This window comes from Trachurus trachurus (genome assembly GCF_905171665.1).
Source record: "Trachurus trachurus genome assembly, chromosome: 16".
NCBI lineage: Eukaryota > Metazoa > Chordata > Actinopteri > Carangiformes > Carangidae > Trachurus > Trachurus trachurus.
The window spans coordinates 32,438,260-32,453,571 of record NC_139902.1 but is presented as its reverse complement, the minus strand read 5'-3'; the positions used below and the strand labels follow the sequence as shown (position 1 = coordinate 32,453,571).

General features: G+C 40.0%; 1 protein-coding gene across 1 annotated transcript in view; it reads left to right on the top strand.

Annotated features, from left to right (window-relative positions):
* Nucleotides 1-9,962, top strand: part of LOC310999011 (CREB-regulated transcription coactivator 2) — a 44,637-nt gene extending 34,675 nt beyond the window's left edge. The window contains exons 13-16 of the mRNA XM_083989303.1: nucleotides 1,159-1,443; nucleotides 3,914-3,985; nucleotides 6,675-6,873; nucleotides 8,581-9,962. Coding sequence (XP_083845429.1) covers nucleotides 1,159-1,443; nucleotides 3,914-3,985; nucleotides 6,675-6,873; nucleotides 8,581-8,771 — 747 coding nt within the window. The 3' untranslated portion in view covers nucleotides 8,772-9,962. The remainder of the gene's footprint in view (nucleotides 1-1,158; nucleotides 1,444-3,913; nucleotides 3,986-6,674; nucleotides 6,874-8,580) is intronic.
* The last annotated feature ends 5,350 nt before the right edge of the window (nucleotides 9,963-15,312 follow it).

Below are 15,312 nucleotides of genomic sequence, written 5' to 3'. Positions count from 1 at the left end.
ATTTATTAATTTATACTTTGCATCTGATTTTTAAACCATCACAGTGATAAAGTAAGTAAAATTAATGTTTGGTCATTCAACAAATTAATTAATTTGGAATTTAATTTTTCCTAACAACTGGACATTTAAATGAAATTTTAATGTTGAATTTGAAACAAAAATAAAAAAAAACATAGATATTATTACATTATCGACTCCAGTTATTACAATGTCAAAAGTTTTTTTTAATACTAGGCCAATACCGCAATAACCAACCAATAATGTAGTAATTTATTCCTTTATTGGCCAAAAAAACAAAGTTATTACATCATTGGCTTTATTACATTTAAAATGTCCAATCTTATTACATTATTGGCCGTTATTATGTTTGTGGTTGCTACACAACCCTCACACACATCGGCCTGGCTGCCTCCTGTAACGACAGATTCCAGATGTTTGAGTCGCTCCGTCCACATTTCACACTGGTTGCACATGTGAGAGTAGATGACATATGGAGCCCTGAGAATCTGTTTTCAGTTCTGAACAACTGTGGAGCTACATTTGTGTCTTTATTATTCAATCAAAAAAAAAAGTTGATTTAAACAAAAAAGCTATTTTCAATCAAAACAAACTTCACTTCAATCAAAAGCAAAACATTTCAATCAAAAAAAAAAAAGGGTTTGAATGCAAAAAAATATTTGAGACCCAAAAAATAGCATTTGAACCCTTTTTTTCTTTGATTGAAAAGTTTTTTTTTTTTTGATTGAGGTGAGTTATTATTTGATTGAAAATATTTTGGGGGGATTTTTTGCATTTAGGCCATATTATGGGTAGGATATTTGTGTCTTTATTATTCAATCAAGGGTTAGGGTTAAAGTTGATTAAACAAAAAAGCTATATTCAAGGGTTAGGGTTAGTCAAATAATAACTGAAGTTTTTTTTGATTGAAATGAAGTTTGTTTTGATTGAAAATATCTTTTTTATCAACTTTTCTTTTGATTGAATAATAAAGACACAAATGTACCTCTATAAACAACAACCCATTTTCAAAATTTGTTCCAATCCATGATCCAGAATCCGATTAGATTCGATTACCTTCTGAACATCTGGGCTCTGGTGACCGTCCGTCAATCACCTGTTCCCCTGAGCTCACCTGTAGTTGCCATGGTTTCTCAGCAGCAGCAGCAGCAGCAGCAGCGGCCGATGGGTCAACACGTCAACACGAGCAACACGTCGCTGATAAAGAACGAGGGAGCGTTGGACCAGTGCATCCAGAGCTCCTCCTCCTCCTCCTCCCAGTGTCAGGTCAAACAGGAGGAGCAGCAGCAGGTGGAGCAGCAGCAGCAGCAGCAGCTTCATCACCAGAGGCTCGGAGGAGGAGGAGGAGGAGGAGGAGGAGGAGGAGGAGGAGGCCTCACACAGCTCCAACAGATCAGCCACAACCTCACCACTGACTTCTACAATGTGAGTAAAATATAACTACAATAACAGCAGCAGCTACGGTGGTCAGTTCATGACAAACTGCCACATAAATTAACTTTTTTTTCTATTAGAAATTGCGGATTTCTTTCCTGTTAACAAACAGCAGGAACATTTAGGAATTATCCTTTTCATTCATGAATATCTGAATAGGACTACTGATCATTTAAATTAATAATGAGGTTATAATTAGTTTAGTTTTTGGAGAAATTTATCCACATGATAAAATATAATAAAAACAGAGAGGGCATTTACACACATGGATTCACACACCCAACAATTAAAACAATGAGGAGTTAAAAACACAAAGGAAACGTCGTCTTTCACTCGACAATTTGCACTTTGCACGGTGGGTGGAAGTTCCTTAGATAGTTTGACAGGAATCAAAATGTTAGAATAAAATAAATAAACTAGAAATAAATAACAAGACACAGACACGAATAAACTATGAATTCATTTCAGGAAACTAGAAAAATAAATAACTAAATAAAACCTACAGTAACAGTTTCCCTCCTGAGTTTGTCTGAGCAGCTTTGATCCGATCCGGTTTCTCTGAGAACTCGCCCTGCAGCGTTTTCAGGAAGTGGAAAAATTTTATTGGATTTAGCTGATTGAATCATTTTATTGACGAAGATCAAACCAGTTCAGTTGTGTAACTTTCTCATCATCATCATCATCATCTGCTGTCTCACACACACACACACACACACACACACACACACACACACACACACTCGTACCGGCATGTCACACTGATGTTTGTGTGGGCGTTAATCCAAATATGGTCAAAAGGGGCGGAGCTAAGATTTCCGTTTGTATGCTCACTTACCTGTACATGTGTGTTACACCTGTGGAGACTGACTCACTCTAGTGGCCAGGAGAGGAACTGCAGGTTCTGAGTTTCATCCCTCATCATTATAAAAAAACAATCATTTTTTTCAAAATAAAACTACACATTTTTACTAAATGACCCTTTTATATTGAAAAGCACCTGTACAACAGTCACACGCCGTTAAAAAAAAAAAAAAAAAAACTGATCTCATTTCATCAAACTCATAAAATACAAACATGTTGTATTTATATTTTTTGTCATCCAGTGTTTACTTCTTGTCCAGATGTTGCCATGACTACAAATTAGCGCACTCGTGCTACTTCTGGGTTAAATTATAGAGACCTGAAATCCTGCACAGTCCATTTCTATGTAGTCATCAGTGTGTAACGGTTTTAATTTGGTTTTTGCAGCAATCAATCAATCAATCAAACTTTATTTCTTTAGCACTTTTCATGCAGTTAAAAATCACTTGTGGGGGGAAACACTGGAGTCTTAAAAAATGAGGTGTCAAAGAGAATAAATAGAGCTGCGACAAAATGAGGTGAATAATACAAAAATTAAAACAAATAAAAGGAGTAAGAGAAATAAATATGCGCATAAATCTAATAAAAATATACTTAAACAGTGAACTAATGAGACAATAAATAAGTAATAATAAAACAGTGAGTAAGTAAAATAATAAAACAGTAAAACAGATATTAATAATAATAATCATAAAAAGAAGGGAAATTCAGTTAAAAACAAGACTAAAAAGCTGAGTTTTCAGTTTGCTTTTAACAATAGAAGAAGATTCTGGGTCAAAGCTTCAACCGACCGTTGTTTCGTCTGGTTCGTCATGACAACCCCAAACTGGGTCAGTTTTTAACCCGGCAGTTTCCAGAGTGTGGTGACACAGACGACGCCTCTGCAGGAGAATGTACCGTAAATCTAATTTCCTGTTTGGCTTCAGCCGAGTTTCAACCAGAGAGAAAAACACTGAAGCTCAGAAAAAAACAAACATAATAATAATAATAATAATAATAATAATAATAATAATAATAATAATAATAATAATAATAATAATAATAAAAGTAATAAAAGTAATAATAATAATAATATTGAGATGTTTAAACCAACACTAAGGAACTTTTCAACCTTCATAAAATATTTTCATAACTTTTGTGATGATACATCGACTTACAACAAGTTGAATGACACCTCTGTCATGGCCTGAGGGTGTCTGTATCTCTTTCTCTGGCACTAAGCAGCTTTGAGGAGCATGGTAGGAACCCTGCTCTCACGCTAGTGTTCATGGGAAATGGAGTCTTCCTTCACTTTCACTTTTGCGAGTCACAACAAGGAGGGAACAGGCAAAACAGCACTTTAGCAATGGATTATGTTTGTGTTTTCACTTTGAAATGATCCACTGGAAACAGAAACTTAGTTTTGATGTCTTCTGTTAATTTTAATGCAGGATATTTACAGGGCTTCACGCTAGTGTTCATGGGAAATGGAGTCTTCCTTCAGGCAAAACACTACCGCTTTGGTCCACAGGCGCCGCCCAACTCAACCAAAACTGAAAGTTCTTTAGTACTGCTTTAAACCTTTATGACTAATACTAATAGTTGGTTTGTTTTTTCCCAGGATGCCTTGTTCAACTCTCTGCTGGACGACCCGTACCTGAGCCTGCAGCTCGCGGGCAAAGCCAACCAGCAGGTAAATCTGAATGATGATGTGTCAGCTGATCGGTGTCATGAACACGGCGTCCTTTGTGTTTTTTCTCCGTTGGCAGCAGGAAGAAGTTATAAATATCCAGGTCACTTTCTCCCCGGTGGTTTTTGAACGTCCTCTCGTCTCAGTTCTCTGAGTACGTGACCGTGACCGTGACCGTGTCGTAAATGAAGCGCTCCTCCACGCCGTGCTTCCTCTAGACAGTCGTGTCAGTCTCCTCCTCCTCCTCTCTTAACGGCCAATCACAGTGTGAGCTCAGTGTGATGTCACATAATCGGTCACAGTCGGCAACCGGCAGCGGCCCAGACCAGAGGTCACAGGGTCAAACTGTTTGACCTTTGATGTATTTTATTGCTGATGTTTGTTTTGCTTGGACCGGTTCAGTTTAGACACGATCAGTTTGGATTAATTTGTGAAGTTTGGTTTGGTTTGTTTTAGGGATGCAAACAATTAATCGACTATCGATTAATTGTCGATAAGAATTTAATCGATTAAATTAAATTACTTGCAATTAATCGTTCCTTTTCAATGGGAGTTTTACTGTGAAATGTAAACAAGCAAAGCCGACATAATGTAGCGGATCTCTGTGTAAACGTGTGCAGCGCACTGCAGCACTCAAGGGAGAGAGGGAGAGGAGGTGAAAAGAGACAACAACACTGTTACCTGTTGTAGCTTTACGGGACTCAGGCTGTAGCCTACCATCGCTAACACACAGACGACCAGTGAGTAACGAGTCAAAAAGCCGCCGACACGGAGCTGCCTGAGGAGTTGTAATGCAGCCTGAACGCAGCTCAAACCCACGGTGCCTCAGCACGGCGACCAAGCTTTGATAAACACACCGGATCCGCGCTGGTTTACAGTATCCTTCTGTAGTTTAGCCGGTCGCTACCGGAGCTTAATTAAAAGAAAAAAAGCGCTCGTTGCGGTGCCGCGGAGAACAGCGTGTGTGTCCACGCTGTGTTGGTTTATGTAACTTGAGAGGACAAATGAACCACATGTTTATTGTCATGCATTGCTGACCTGGGCATTGTTTCTCATTAAATTAGAAAACCCTTTCCTATCATTCCCCTTTTCCGTGCATGGTTGAAGGAGACTGGCTCGCATCCACACTCCCACTCCCTCCTGTGCCGAAATGTCACCTTAAGTGACATAAACCTGTACGGGTGTGTGGACACAACCACCTATATTGTTGTCAGCGCGACAGCGCCTCATCACCGCTGGTGTTTAAAAGGCTCCGTTCTTTCTGCAGTCAGGTTAAAGCGCACATCCGCCGTGTTGGTAAACAAATAGTCCCTCTGTATCAACGGAGGAAACCGTGCTTGAGCAGCTTGGGTTGGAGGTGGTGTGAGTGCGGGCCAGCGGGGACAGGGGAGGGGGCATTCGGGCTTCAGCGCGGTACGGAACAACTGGCCCTAGTGTGAGTGCGTCCTTATCTGTGGCCGCTGCAGCGCCACACGGGCTTTGCCTTTCAGCAAGCGCTGTTTTTGTCAATGTTAAAAACAATAACAGCAACAGCTGTCGGCAGCTGAGATCGCTGTGCCGTCACCATAGAAACGCAAGACGCATTACGGCTCATTCGCAAAATACCTTTCAATGGAAACACCCGCAAATGGCAATTGCACTTTTTCGAAGTTTCAGAAATATCACTTTTATTTTGCGAAAATCTGTAATGGAAACGCAGCGGTGTCTCTCATCTCATCTCATTATGATAGGACTTCAACCTCAGAGCTCTCTGTCCCAATAACGTGCTACTTAAACATTTTCATTGTGCTGTGCTCTTAAAATAAACTAACAAATACTAGTGTAAAGTCCATAAGGAATGTTGATCTTAAATTTTCCCCTTAAATTTAGGTTCTCAGGAAAATCGCCGCTTATCAATTAATCGATCATCGATCGATAAGGTCTATCAACTATCGATTAATGAATTACTCGATAATTTGCATCCCTAGTTTGTTTTGTTTCTTGTTTTGTTTCTTGTTTTGTTTTGGGGGTTAGTTAAGCTTGGTTTGGTTTGTTCCGTTCAGTTTAGTTTAGTTTGGTTGGTGTAGTTTGTTAAGTTTGGTTTGGTTTAGTTAAGATTAGTTTAGATTGGTTTGGTTTTATGTGGTTTAGTTCAGTTTGGTTTAATTTAGTTTAGTCCAGTGTGGTTGGTTAGTTTAGCTTGGTTTGGTTTGTTTCATTCAGTTTAGTTTGGTTGGTGTAGTTTGTTAGGTTAGGTTTAGTTAAGTTTGGTTTGGTTTCATTTATTTTGGTTTAGTTTAGTCTAGTGTGGTTTGGTTTGGTTTGGTTAAGATTAGATCAGTTTGGTTTAATTAGTTTTGTTTAGTGTAATTTAGCTTGGTTTGGTTTGTTTCATTCAGTTTAGTTTAGTTTGGTTGGTGTAGTTAAGATTTATTTAGTTCAGTTTAGTTTAGTTTAGTTTAGTTTAAGTAGTTTAAATTGGTTTGGTTTAGTTCAGTTTGGTTGGTGTAGTTTAGTCCATTGTGGTTTGGTTTAGATTATTTAGATTTGGTTTCGTTTCGTTTAGTTTAATTTGGATTGGGTTGGGTTGACTGTGGACGAACATCTCTACCAGTAGCTTTGACAGATTCCTGTAGAATTTAAGGTGGCTCACAGATAACACAGATAGTCCACCTTAACGCCGTTGTTCTGTGCTCACTCTGACTCTCTTCAGTTCTCGATGGAGAGCCCGGGCGACGGTCTGTCCCTGAACCACAGCGGACTGAGCTGCACCTCAGACAAGAACCAGTTCCCCGCCCACGGCCAGGTCCATCTGGGCCTGCAGGACCACGGAGACCAGCAGCTGCTCAACCACCACAACCAGAACTACAGCAGCGATGGACGCCACAACGTGCCCAACATCATCCTCACAGGTAACACAACACCACAACGTGCCCAACATCATCCTCACAGGTAACACAAGGCCACAACGTGCCCAACATCATCCTCACAGGTAACACAACGCCCACGTTGGGTTGGTTTGGTTTGGTTTGGTTGGTTTGGTTTGGTTTAGGTCACATCATCAGTCAATTAGTTTAGTTTGAATTGGTGCAATTACTTTAGTTTAGTTAAGTTTGGTTTAATTTGGTTTGTTTAGTTTAGTTTGAATTGGTATAATTAGTTTAGTTTAGTTAAAGCAGAAGTGAGTGATCCGGTCGTTTTCGCTAATGCTGCGTTCCAGGCAGGCTTTTGAAATCGTAAATTATAGCTTCAAGTCACAACTTACGACTTTGTAGCGTTACAGGCAACCCACTCGTGTTTTTCCGACCTGTTTTACCGGTGAAAGTCACTATAACGGCCACTCGTAACTTCCGACCGGTGAACTCGTACCAGATCGAACTGGTACCACTTCACGGTCGGAAAAATACGAGTTTCCTTGAACGCACCATAACAGTCCTCGTCCCTACGTCGCCACATTCACGGCGTTCCTTGGCTGCACACACAGCCCTGCATGCCGTTCTCTCTCCTCATTGGATAAAAACTGTAGGATACGATAAATGTTTTCTCCTCGGCTCAGAGCAGAGCAGAGGGACTGACAGACCCGTGTTTCAGACCAAACACTCTATAGAAGTGATTGCTGTCGGAAGATATAACTATTTAAGACTTATATTAACACAAATATATCACTCACTTCTGCTTTAAGTTTGGTTTAATTTGGATGGTTTAGTTTAGTTTAAATTGGTATAATTAGTTTAGTTTAGTTAAGTTAGGTTTAATTTGGTTGGTTTAGTGAAGCTGGTTTAGTGAAGCTGATTTAGTTTGGTTTGGTTTGGTTTTGTTTAATTTGATTAGTTAAGTTTAGTTTAGTTTGGTTTAGGTCACATCATCAGTCAATTAGTTTAGTTTGGTTTAGTTTAATTTGATAAATTTGGTTTAATTAGTTTAGTTTGGTTTAATTTGTTTAGTTTAGTGTAGTTTAATTTGATAAGTTTGGTTTAATTTGTTTAGTTTAGTTTGGTTTAATTTGTTTAGTTTAGTCAAGTTTAATTTGATAAGTTTGGTTTAATTTGGTTGGTTTAGTCTAGTTTGAATTGGTATAATTAGTTTAGTTTAGTTAAGTTTGGTTTAATTGTATTGGTTTAGTGAAGCTGGTTTAGTTTAGTTTAGTTTGGTTTATTTAGTTTAGTGTAGTTCAATTTGATACGTTTCGTTAGTAGTATAATTAGATTAGTTTAGTTCAATTTGGTTTAATTAGTTTGAATTGGTATAATTAGTTTAGTTTAGTTAAGTTTGGTTTAGTGAAGCTGGTTTAGTTTAGTTTGGTTTAATTAGTTTAGTTTAGTGTAGTTTAATTTGATTGGTTTGGTTTAGGTCACATCATCAGTCAATTAGTTTTGTTTTGTTTATTTAGTTTAGTGTAGTTTAATTTGATAAGTTTAGTTTAACATTTGTTTGGTTTAGTTTAGTTTGAATTGTATAATTAGTTCAGTTTAGTTAAATTTGGTTTGATTAGTTTGGTTTAATTTGTCTTGTTTAGTTTGGTTTAATGTGTTTGGTTTAGACCCGTCCTCACTGGACCAACTCGTGTTAAACCGTCATTTCATTTAGATTAACTAACCTCCCCTCCCCTCCCCCTTTAGGAGACTCGCCCCCGGGTCTGTCCAAGGAGATCGCCAGCGCTCTGTCCCACGTCCCCGGCTTCGAGATGGACCCGTTCTCCCTGGACGACCCGCTGCGCATGGACCCGCTGGCGCTGGACATGCTGGACGGGGACCTGATGCTGGCCGACCCGGCCGTCGAGGACTCGTTCCGCTCCGACCGGCTCAAGTGATCGGGAAACCGGCGAAGAGACGGCGCCGAACCGGGACGGACGTACGGACGGAGGCGGAGAGGAACGCCACCGACTCACACGACGGTCCGCAGAGCGACGTCGAGGTCGCAGCGGAGCGGCGGACTGAACCCGATGGAGGCGGAGCTTCTTCTTCTCCGTCGAAGGCACTTAACTTAAACAGCAAAAAAAAGAAAGAAAACGCTCTTTTGCGAAGCTTGAAGTCCAGAGAAACCAAGTCGCTTCTGTTTCTAGGCATTAGCTTGTACGAGTCTTATCTGCATGTGGATGAAAATGCACTCGCGTCAACGCAAAACGCACGCAAAGCAAAACAAAACAAAACAAAACGCTCACGTGAGAAATTTAACCAGCAACGCTCGTCGGAGGAGGAGGAGGAAGTGAACAGACTTATGCACCTGGACTGTTTCCTGTTTCCTGCTGCATCGTCAGCCGCTGATTGGCTGCAGATTGGTTTGGTTTTTTGTTTTTGTTGCTTTTGTTTTTGTTTTTTTTTACCCCAAACTGCCATTAGGTTAGAAAATAACCACCACGAGTCAGAGGCCACGCCCCCTCCCGGCTCGACCGCCACTTTCACAGGAGCTTCAGCCATGAAATAAGAGTTTATATTTAAAAAGAAACAGATAAAGAGACAAAGAGGCAGAACAATCTGTTCGTCAGCGAAAAGCAGGTTGAGGATTTGGGCGACGCCCCCTCAGGTGTTAACGCCACGCTTAAGCCCCGCCCCCTCAGGTGTTAACGCCACGCTTAAGCCCCGCCCCCTCAGGTGTTAACGCCACGCTTAAGCCCCACCCCCTCAGGTGTTAACGCCACGCTTAAGCCCTGACCCCGCCCCCCTCACCCCCTCACATGCTGCCAAGGTTCAGGTTAAAGAGTCGTCGCAGCTACAGCAGCAGCTTTAAACTCTCCATCACTGTGAGTGAGGATTGAAGTCACAGCAGACGTGTCATCAGCATCATCGGCCAATCAGAGCCTCCGAGGCTCCGCCCCCCCCCTCCCCCCAGCGTCCAATCAGATCACAGCCTCTGATCTGTGGCTGTGCACCAACGAGGTTTAATTCAACCACAGATGAACTGGAATTAGAGATTAGTTAAAACTGGGTTTAAAATGAAGTCGAGCTCAGTTGCACCGTTTTTAAATAAACTCAGTTTAATGAAGCCGGGTTTATTTAAACTGAGTTTAAACTCAAAGTGTTTTGAGTCTGACTTTCTCTGAGGAACTTCATTTTAAGTCAGAACTCGAAAATGCAGCTTCTAAACCTCTTCAACTGAAGATCTAAAGTTAACCAGATTAAATTAGCCAGAGTTTTAGTTTTGATGCAACAGAATCCAGTCGTGGCCTCATTTTAAACCGGTTTGATGCAACAGAGATTAAATGTAAACCAGGATTTTAATCTGGTTTCAGAGGTTGGGTCCCGTCCTGTCTGTCTGTCTGTCTCCATGGCAACACAATCAGATGCACTCGTCTGTAGCTGCGTACGAAACCGAGCGCGTCGTCGTCGTCGCTCTCTAACCGAATAATTAATTATGCAACGATGAAGATGAATGTGTTGAACGAAGCTTCGGTGTCGTTTCCCCCCCTCAGGCTTAAAGCTGCGTCGTCCCCGCAGCGTTTCTCTTCTTAATTTAAAGGGCCGGTCCACCAAAAATATACACACACGTCACTTCCTGTTGTGAATCAAACAGGAACTTGACTTTCAAATTAAAACCTTTCAGCCTCCACAAAATAAAATATCAACTTCTCTTCTCTGAGTTTAATATAATAAAAAACTCGGGTGCTTTTTTTTTTTTTGGTGGCTCCGCCCTTTAACGCCCCCAGTCACTGTGATTGACAGCCCTTAGCCCCGCCCCCTTCGCCCCCGCTGCCTGCACTTCCTGCGCGATGTATTTTTTGTGTAACAAAGGTTTTAAGAAAATTAAAAAAAACAAGAAAAAAATATATGAATATTAATATTATGAGCATAAAGAAGTTTTATTTTTTAATCTGTTTGTAAATAATTTATCTTTAAAGAAAAAAAAACAAAATATTTAAGAAGAAATTTTAAAAATGTTAAAAAAAAAAAAAAAAATTAAAAAGAGCTTGTAGGAGTTTGAAGTCAGACGGAGAGTTTCTGAACAACAGCTTGTCAAAGTGTGAGATTTTTACGTACGTTTGATTCCCAAAGTTTCCCTTATTCTGTGTTTTTATTATTTTTATTTCTTATTTTTTTAAATAACAGAACCTGATGAACATGTGACTGGTTCTGGATCAGTTGAAGTCCGATTGAAGGTTTGAGGAGTTTGTATGTTTGGTTTTTTTTAGCTTTAGAGACACAAACGTTGGTGGATGAAGAGGATGATGATGATGATGATGATGATGAAGGAACGACAGTGCGATGGCGCCCCCCGCTGGTCGCTACAGGTCCCACAGGCTCAAAACACCTTAAATTAAGATTTTCCCCCTTAAACTAACAGGTATCACCATGAAACTTCCCAAGTTTATCACTCACATTAAGATAAATATTTTTTGTATTACAAGTTTTGTCAAATTTTATGTCTAAATATGTAAATGAGGCTATATCTAATTAAATATGCGCTAATTTGCATATATTTCCAGAACAGCAATCTGAACAATGGATAAAGCTACTTTCAAAATTCTTGTTTTATTTTGTCGACACATTAAATTCAGAAGTTCTCCTTTTATCACTCTGTAAATGAGAAAATACTGTCACCAGCCCTAAAAAAAAAATCAAAATTCTCCATGTTTTTAGTGATAAAATGTTGTATAAATGAGGCTGTGAATGATATATCAACAATCCCCTCTGTAAAAACCTTCAGAATATAGAAAGGGATCAAAGTGGAAGGTTTGGTGTCTGTAAGTGCTGCTGAAGTGGAGATTTCTAGCTCAGAGTCTGAGTCTGAAAAACTCTTGCTGAGAAAACGGCCTTTAAAGACTTGGACTGTAAAATTACAGAGATTGATATTGTCAATCGCACTTGTACGATTTGTTGCGGAGGAAATTGTAATATTTGGAGCCCCGATTATTGATCAGGAGAGAGAGAGCTTTACAACGATACCTGACATGACATGGGTCAGACAGCAGTCTCCATGGAAACGGCATAATGTTACCGCCGTAAAGTGTCTGTCACTGCTGCAAAACCCTTCGCTAAAGAAAACAGAGATTATGTGACGTGATTCCCCTGAAGTAGAAGATTTAAGGTGTTTCTGTGGTGCCCAAGGTTCATGGGGGGGGGGGGCGGGGGGGAGTTAATGAAGTCGTCATTTCTGAGCCGGGGGAATCGAACTAGCGATCACCGACCACCGAGTCCCTTCTTTTCCTCTTTCTGTTGGTTTTTTTCGTCACGTTTCAGGTGAAAGTTCAAGTTCAGGTGTGAGTGAGGCGTTCAGGGAGCGTTTGGAAAGTTGACGTCCGAAGTCGAGGTGAGAGAGAGAGAGGGCGTGTCCCCCCCCCCCCCGTCGGCGCTGGCCGCCGGCGGCGAGGGTCCGAGTCCGCCAGCGGGTCAAAGTAACGTGTTGCTGTTTCTGTTTCGTTCTTATTAAATGAACCAGGAGGTGAAGAGATGCATTGTGGGTGGGTGGATCTCCTCTGTGCAGCCATGTTGGATGAAGATGTTACTGAGCTTCGGTTGCTCCCGGTTACAGAGTTACAGTCGTTGACGTTGCGTTCAGGTGCAGTCGGGTTTTTTTTGTCAGTGTCGGATCAAAGCTGCAGTTTTAAGGGAAAAGTCGTCAGAACTCGTCATCATTTATCACATGAACATTTTATAACGATAATTAACATCTACGTCTGTTTTTTCCCCAAAAAAAACATTTTACTTCTTCCTGTCACTTTTAAAGGGATAGTTCAACATTTTCTGCAAATTGGCCCATTGCCATAATCCCTATAGTCATAGCAGTAGGTTCGTTACCTTTAATTGTCGGTGCAAGCTATTTTTAGAGCGGCGGAGCAGAGCCGTGAGCTGCTCAGAGCTACGCTACGGAGGCTCATTATGGGATTTCTTGGTTTCCCTCATCAAACTCATCAAATACACAATCCAACAACTCCACAACACTCTGGTGGACAAGTTGTGACCTGCACATTCACCACGCTATGAGATAATAACACAACGTTACCACACAGAGTTGTTTTAGAGGGAAATACAGAGACTGTTGATGAAAAACTGTCCCTGAAGGCAACGCGCATCAGCGGTTTTGCATGAATTTCCCTCTAAAACAACTCGCCTATTTGCCAAAATGTTGAACTATCCCTTTTAAAAACCAGTCGCGGTTGTTTTACAACTGGGGAAAAACCAAAAAGCAATGATTGACTGTCCCCTCAGGGCCTCCGTAGCGAATGGAAAAGACATGAATGTGTTGAAGTTTGATCAGTTATTGGAAGTTAAAGGTGGATTTTCAGGTTTCTTCAGAGATAAAAACAAACGAACAGACGACTTCATGAGAACAAAAGCAGAAACATCAGATTAAAACAAAAATCCCTAAATCCTTCATGTTGGTGTCACCTGTGTGTGTGTGTGTGTGTGTGTCTGTGTGTGTGTGTTTTGCCTTGTTATGCAATAAAGCTGTTGTGAGTTAACATGCAGTTCCAGACTCTGCCAGTAGGGGAAGCTGTTGACCAGCCAGCGAAGTGAGTGTGTGTGTGTGTGTGTGTGTGCAGATTAGGGATCAGTTAAAGGCCATATTTCTTATTTTTTTCACATTTTTTTATTGATGTATAATATTAATTTGTCTCATATTATTAATGTTGTCGTCAGTTTGTATTTTTTCTCCTGTGTTTAGGCTCCAGAGAAGAAGAAGAAGAAGAAGTCGAGCGCTCTCTTTGTATTAGACTTTTTGTCGTATTCAGATTTTTATTTGAACCTTGTAATAACCAGGGAACGCCGCGTCATCGTCGTCGTTGTGTTGTCGTTGTGTTGTTGTTGTTGTTGTACATATTAATGTGTTTTCAAACCAGAGCTTCTGAAGCAACAGGAGAGATTTTTAAAGAGACTGTACCTTCACATTATTTTACAGAAAATAAACAGATGAAACCTGCAACTGGCTGAGTGTGTGTGTGATTATATAGATTAGTTTTCTGTTTAACATTTAAGTTGTGATTAATTAATTTATTCCTCATGAACTGATGTGAGTCAAAGTTGTACTGTAGTTTTGTTTTATTTCAATAACAAGCTGTGTCTTAAAAATGAGAATTTAATCTCAATCAGATGAATTATAATGAGCTACTAGTGCAGCAGCTTCCATACAAGGAAACAGCACGAGGAGTCACAAGTGAGATAAAATAAACATAATATGAATAAGTGGACAGTAGGAATTTAACAATGAGCATAAAAATACACTGAAATGGGAACAAAAGAGAAAAGTTGAGGATAAAATTCAATAGAAACACATTAAAGAGACAAAGCAAGATAACAAATAAAATCAAACATTGTGAACTGAAGGTCTTCTGGTCCAGCTTTGTTTCATTTAACATACAGACTAAAAATAACATGAAAATAAGTAGCTACTCCGCCGTTGTAAAAATAGCTATTAAAGGTAACGAACCTACTGCTAAAACTAAAGGGATTTGGCAATGGGCCAACTTGCCAAAATGTTGAACTGTCCCTTTAAATATGAATGAATGGAAACAGATGATATAATAAACTTCATGGATAAATGAAGAAATGTGAATGACAGTGATGAAGCCGTCGACATGTGAGTTTACATTTACTAAACATACATAGTGCAGTAACCATAGAAACAACAGGGTAAACATTACATTAGTAGCTAATAACTTAAAACAAATAAATGATACAGAAAATAAATACACACATAGAAATACAAATATACCAGATATTGAGTTGAAATACAACTCCACTTCTTTCATAAAAACACTTTGGTAAATTTACATTGTGGCTGTAAAACTAAAGAGTTTTTACATCAACAAACCTTTTCTCACGCTCCACCACGTGAATTGCGACGACGTGTCTCCATGGCAACGGCGGCCGGCCGGCCATTGCCATGTCCTGACGTCATCAAGCCTTCCATGGCCTCGAGGCCTCGACGCACAGCAGGAAGGTCCGATGACGTCGTCGAACCTCGAGCTCAGATCAAAGCCACTACGTCACAAAGGGGGCGGAGCGTGAGTGTGAAGATCAAAGAGAGAGAGAGAAGTCAGTCAGAGAGAAACAGAGAAGAGGAAACACTCACAAACTAAACCACAAGAGACTCTCATGTTCATTCACATTAATATATGAATTCATCATTCATTAATATTTAAAAGTATTTTAAACATTTTTAAATACTTTTTGAAGAAGAGAGAAGTCAGAGAGAAGACAGCGAAGAGGCAACAGGTGGAACAACTCACTGATTCTACTGTCAGATTAGAGGAAACTAAACAAGAAGACACATTAATATTAATTCAGAATAATTAATATTAATATTGAAAAGTTTTTAGAAACATTAAGACGTTTTGAAGAAGAAAGAAGAAAAACCAGAAGAATCATGTCTGTGTTCGGTGACGTCGTTGGAAGACTGACTTCATCTGTTCAGAG